This window comes from Thamnophis elegans, chromosome 14, assembly GCF_009769535.1.
Source record: "Thamnophis elegans isolate rThaEle1 chromosome 14, rThaEle1.pri, whole genome shotgun sequence".
Lineage (NCBI taxonomy): Eukaryota > Metazoa > Chordata > Lepidosauria > Squamata > Colubridae > Thamnophis > Thamnophis elegans.
Genome location: NC_045554.1, coordinates 5,752,624 through 5,758,623, shown reverse-complemented (window position 1 = coordinate 5,758,623; position 6,000 = coordinate 5,752,624). Strand labels below are relative to the sequence as shown.

The 6,000-nt window shown below is 46.8% G+C and overlaps 1 protein-coding gene across 2 annotated transcripts in view; it reads left to right on the top strand.

Annotated features, from left to right (window-relative positions):
• The first annotated feature begins 2,158 nt into the window (after window positions 1–2,158).
• Window positions 2,159–6,000, top strand: part of TRRAP (transformation/transcription domain associated protein) — a 41,293-nt gene continuing 37,451 nt past the window's right edge. Inside the window, exons 1-3 of one of the 2 annotated variants that reach the window (XM_032231357.1) lie at window positions 2,159–2,276; window positions 4,235–4,404; window positions 4,992–5,041. In XM_032231357.1, the coding sequence (XP_032087248.1) occupies window positions 4,305–4,404; window positions 4,992–5,041 (150 nt within the window). In that variant the 5' untranslated portion in view covers window positions 2,159–2,276; window positions 4,235–4,304. Of the gene's footprint in view, window positions 2,292–4,234; window positions 4,405–4,991; window positions 5,042–6,000 lie in introns of both variants that reach the window. The other variant, XM_032231356.1, reaches the window with a different exon arrangement.

Genomic DNA, 6,000 nt, shown 5'->3' with positions numbered 1-6,000 from the left:
CTGATTAAAGTAATTTTCAAAGCAAGCCCGTAGCCAGCAACAGATCTTTCCTAGCTGACATTAAACAGATCAGTGGAAGTACATAGAAAATATTTTCTTCCCTATAGCATTACGAAGGAGTAGGCCCTTTTAAGCCAATAAATGCTCTCTAAGCTATGCAGTATAAGTAAGCTGATACTACATAATAAATCTGAGAAATTTTAAATAGACATCTTTGGGGGAGGGAAGAATATGAAAATACATCAAATTTATTCTACTTTATTTCTGCTACCTGCAATTGTCCATCTACTTGAATGCACTAAAGAGTATATATCATGCACCAACACTTTATGAAATAAATTAACATTACAATGATCCTGTATTCAAAAATTTAATGGAAATAGAATGAGGACAGATTTTCTTCCCCACATAGGATTTCAACTTTTTAAAGACTGGGCACCAAATATATCAGAATGCAATTGGATTAAGTTGCAATCCTGTGTTTAAACAAGAAATAATTATGGCTAAAGATATACCTCCACAAATGTATGATCTAACAAAGACATTACTGCCTTTAGGCAATATATACAATGATGATGATGATGATGTTTGTACGTTTGTATGTTAACCCCTTGGACGCCTAGAGAGCAAACTGCTCAACATAGAAAGGAAATATAGGAGATAAAACGATAAAAAAATATTTTATATGAACAGAAGCCAAGCGCCGGTTTTAACATCCTTGCTTTTTTTCCCCAATCAAGTGAAACAAATAGAAACTGTAGCAACTGATTAAAGAGATGACTTTGGTGAGGAAAAAATATGTAGCATTTTTAAAAGGCCCAGAGATGTTTAATGGCATGGTTGACTGCTTTATAGAATATAGGAGTTGGAAGGGACCTTGTAGGTCATCTAGTCCACCCCGCCCCAAGTAGGAGAGCCTACACCATTTCGGACAGATGGCAGTCCAGTCTCTTCTTGAAAGCCTCCAGGGATGAAGCTCCCACAACTTCCGAAGGCAACTTCTGTTCCATTGAGTTGATTGTTCTCACTCTCAGAAAATTCCTCCTTATATCTAGGTTGAATCTCTCCTTGATTAGTTTCCATCCATTGTTTAGCCCTTTCCCACTTTAAGGGGAACGTTTTATGCGTGCAGCGCTCGTCCCACTTTGCAAAGTCAAAAGAAAAGATAAAAGGCATCAAAAAGCCCAAAACTCCTGATAGGGAAGTTGTAGTAGTCCCTATATCTCTGGGAATCCTCCCCCCTCCCTTCCCGAGGAGTCTGCAAGGCTTAGCTTTGTATTGTGCTGCAAAAGGTTGCATGGATTGGTTGGGAAGAGGCGAGATCGGCGCGCTGATTGGCTACATCCCAGAAGAGGAGGCGAGGTATAGAGATAGGAAAAATTAAAGTCTTCACCCTTAAGCATGAATCTTCACGTAGGTAACAAAAAGGAAAATCTATGCACAAGGCATTACTCAGGACGATGAATGGCTTTCTTTCTTTCTCTCCCTCTCTCCTTTCTTTTTCTCTTTCTCTCTTTTTCACTCCCTCCTTTCTTCCTTTCGCTTTCTCACCCTCCCTCTTTCGCTTTCATCTTTTCTCTACCTCCCTTTCTCTGCCTCTTTTTTGCTTTCTTTCTCTCTCCTATCTTTCACTTTCTCTCTTCCTCCCTCCTTTCTTTTGCTTTCATTCACTTTTTCTCTTCCTCCCTTTCTTTCTTTTGCCTGCTTTCTTTCATCTTTTCTCTACCTCCCTTTTCTTTCTTTCTCTGCCTCTTTTTTGCTTTCTTTCTCTCTCCCTCCTATCTTTCACTTTCTCTCTTCCTCCCTCCTTTCTTTTGCTTTCATTCACTTTTTCTCTTCCTCCCTTTCTTTCTTTTGCCTGCTTTCTTTCATCTTTTCTCTACCTCCCTTTTCTTTCTTTCTCTGCCTCTTTTTTGCTTTCTTTCTCTCTCCCTCCTATCTTTCACTTTCTCTCTTCCTCCCTCCTTTCTTTTGCTTTCATTCACTTTTTCTCTTCCTCCCTTTCTGTCTTTTGCCTCCCAACTGCACTTTCATTCTCTGCTTTAGGTTTTTAAAGGCGCTTGAGGAGAAAGGCGGAAATGACGGCAGCGGGGCCCCTCTCGACTCCTGCCTAGCTCTAGAGGGAGGGGGAGGAGGAAAGGACCGGAAGTGGCGCCGCCAAAGGCTTCCGCCGCGGGCAGGTGAAGCAGCAGAGCCAGGGAGGCGGCCGGGTCTCCGGGGCTGCTGCGGCCGCGGAGCTTCGGGGAGCCTCCGAGGCGGGCATGAGGCGGCGGCCGGTGCGGCCCGGGCCGGTGAGAGGAGCCGGGCTGGGGAGGGGAGGGGCAGGAACGGATGGAGGAGAGCCACGCTTCCCCGCCCTTTGCGAAGCGCAAAAGTGGGCGTGGCGGGGAGGCGTGGCCGACGCGAGATTGACAGTCGGGCTTCTGCCGGCGGGATGGGAGCGGGCTGCTTCTCCAAGCGGGCGCCCTCGGGTTTCGGGGACTGCCGCTCCCATCGTTCCCAGCCGAGCTGAGCGTTCATGGGGAAGGGGGGGGGAATCCTTCTTGCTTCCTGCCATGCGAAAGAGGTGGGGAGTCCTTTCAAGTTTTGGGGCGGCGGGGCAGGTTCAGAGGATGCTGAGCCGGATTCAGGGGCGGCTGGGGATGATGGGAGTTGTTGCTTTGTGTTTGGAGCATGGAGTAGGATAGATTCAGCCCTGGTGTGTGTGTGTGTGTGTGGCAGAGCTTTTAATCTACCATAGATGCATTGGATTTCATCTCTTTTTGCACAATGGATGGCAGAGCATGAAGTGTTGTGTTTGTCTCTGCAACAACAACCCTGCAAGGGAGGCTGGGACTGGTCTGAAGTCACCCATGAAAGCCATGAAAGAGTTGAGTTTATCCAACCACTAGAGCAGTGTTTCTCAACCTTGGCAACTTGAAGATGTCCGGACTTCAACTCCCAGAATTCCCCAGCCAGCATTCGCTGGCTGGGGAATTCTGGGAGTTGAAGTCCGGACATCTTCAAGTTGCTAAGGTTGAGAAACACTGCACTAGAAGAAGCCGGTGAGTTCTAGTCCCGCCATAGACATGAAAGCCAGCTGGGTGACTTTAGACCAATCACCAGGCGATTGGGAGTTCTAGTCCTTTTAAGCATCAAAGCGAACTGGACTTTGAGTCTTATCACCAGGAGATGGGGAGTTCTAGTCCAGTCTTAGGTATGAAAGCCAGCTGGGTGACTTTGGACCAATCACCAGGCGATTGGGAGTTCTAGTCCTCTTAAGCATCAAAGCGAACTGGACTTTGAGTCTATCACCAGGAGATGGGGAGTTCTAGTCCTGCTTTAGGCATGAAAGCCAGCTGGATGACTTTCGGCCAATAACCAGGAGACAGTGAGTTCTAGTCCACCATAGACATGAAAGCCAGCTGGGTGACTTTGGGCCAATCACCAGGCAATTGGGAGTTATAGTCCTCTTAAGCATCAAAGTGAACTGGACTTTGAGTCTATCACCAGGAGATCGGGAGTTCTAGTCCCGCCATAGACATGAAAGCTAGCTGGGTGACTTTGGACCAATCACCAGGAGACAGTGAGTTCTAGTCCAGTCTTAGGCATGAAAGCCAGCTGGGTGACTTTGGGCCAATCACCAGGAGATGGGGAGTTCTAGTCCTGCTTTAGACATGAAAGCCAGCTGGGTGACTTTGGGCCAATCACCAGGAGATTGGGAAGTCTAATCCCACCTTAATCATGAAAGCCAGCTAGGTGACTTTAGACAAAATCACCAGGAGATGGGGAGTTCTAGTCCTCCCATAGGCATGAAAACCAACTGGATGACTTGGGCCAATCAAGGGGACAGAGTTCTAGTCCTCTTAAGCATGAAAGCCAACTGGGTAACCTTGAGTCTATCACCAGGGGACGGTGAGTTCTAGTCCCACCATAGACATGAAAGCCAGCTGGGTGACTTTGGACCAATCACCAGGAAGCGTGTTTCAGTCCCACTTTAGATATAAAAGCTGATTAGGTGACTTTGGGCCAAGGACCAGGAGATGGGGAGTTCTAGTCCCGCCTTAAGAATGAAAGGCAGCTGGTGCCAGGCCTGGAAACTTATCTGACAGCTGAGTGACTTTGGACCAGTCCATCTTGAGCCGCCTTGAGTTATTTAAAAAAGAAAAGTGGGGTAAAAATAAATAAATCTCTCCTGTAACATCACAGCATCCATCATGAGGCTAAAATAGCTCTGCTTTCTCTCTTCTTTTAGGCTGGCTGATTGTTTGAGCCCTTCAGTGTCCTCCTAAATATTCACTTAACCTTCAGGAATTTTTTAAAAGATGGCCTTCGTTTCAACCCAAGGACCCACTGTGGTCGACCAGACCACCTTAATGAAAAAATACCTCCAGTTTGTGGCGGCTCTCACCGATGCCAACACACGTAAGTTTCTTTCCGCCGCTGGTTTCCTTCGGGCGCAAAGGTTCGAATCAACCTCTGGTGCCAATCGTCCTTGGCAAATCCTGAATTATCCTCCAGGATGCACATTCTCTCCCTCTCCTGTGAATTCATACAGAATTGCGAGTTCTTGCACCCAGAATTTGAGCCACCCGTGGTGGTGGTGGTGGTGCAAATTGGAGGCTGGGTTACATTTTGCGCCCGAGGGAGGGGGTGGGGTAGAAAATGCAACGTTGGTGCCAGGACGCAAACTCAGATTTTCGTGCAGTGGTGTCGCTTCGGGTCTTCTTGGAGACGTAATGGAAGAAGCAAATGATGATCGCTCTTTCTCTTGAACCCCCACAAAAATCACATGGGTGTGAGTGCGTGGAGAGGAGAGAGATAGTGTGTGTGTGTGTGTGCACGTGTGTGAAGAGGCGTGGCTGGGAATGGTGATCTGTGATGCATAAAGCGGGGGCCGTGTGAGCCAAAACTGATAAGATCTGATTGCTTCTTTCAGGGGGTTCAAATGATACCTCCCTCCTACAGCTAAGTATGTATTTCAACGCCTGCCTTTCATTCTTGCTTTGCAGCCGATGAAACGAAACTGAAGATGATGCAAGAAGTTAGTGAAAACTTTGAGGTAACTGTCCTGGTTGAGAGGGGAGGGGGGGTGCTTGATAGAGCTGGACATTGGGGCCATTGTTGATTGGGGTTAACTTCCTGGTTAGAAAGTTTTTTATTAGAAATCTGGGGGTTCCACCACAAAACCGCGTTCAACTAAAGTGTGCTCGACGAAACCGCGTAGCTGATGTCATCACAGGGCGACAACAGCGCGGAGACAGAAGCAGGCTGTAAACGCTAAACCTAAAATTAACCCCTAAACCTAAACCTAACCCCCCTAAACCTAATCCTAAACCTAACCCTTAACCTAACCCTAAACCTAATCCTAACCCTTAACCTAACCCTAAACCTAACCCTAACCCTTAACCTAACCCTAAAGCTAACCCTAAAGCTAACCCTAATCCTAAACCTAACCCTAAACCTAACCCTTAACCTAAACCTAATCCTAACCCTTAACCTAAACCTAACCCTAACCCTAACCCTAAACCTAACCCTTACCTTAAGTTGAATCGGCTTGCTTTCAAAGCGCTATTTAAAGCGCCCTTCTTTCTCCGCGCTGGCTGTTGTCGCCCTGTTGATGACGTCAGCGACGCGGTTTAATCGGGCGCGCTTTAGTCGAGCGTGGTTTTGTCGTGCCACGAATCTGGGGAGCTGCTGGTAGATGTTGGAAAACTGTTATCACGACTACAGGTAACATAATAACAGTCTCCCAATATTTATGGGGGTGTCACAAAGAAGAGGGGGGGTCAACCTCTCCTCCAAAGCACCTGAGGATCGGGAAGAAATATAGGTAGTCCTTGACATTCAACCGTTCATTTAATGAATGTTTCAAAATTGATCGGCACTGAAAAAAGGGACTTATGACTGTTAGAAATAAAATTAATAAAAGCGAAGCCAGATTCACTTAACTGAAGTAAGTCTTGCTAACAACTGCAGTGATTCACTTAACAACCGCGGCAAGGAAAGTTGTAACACGGG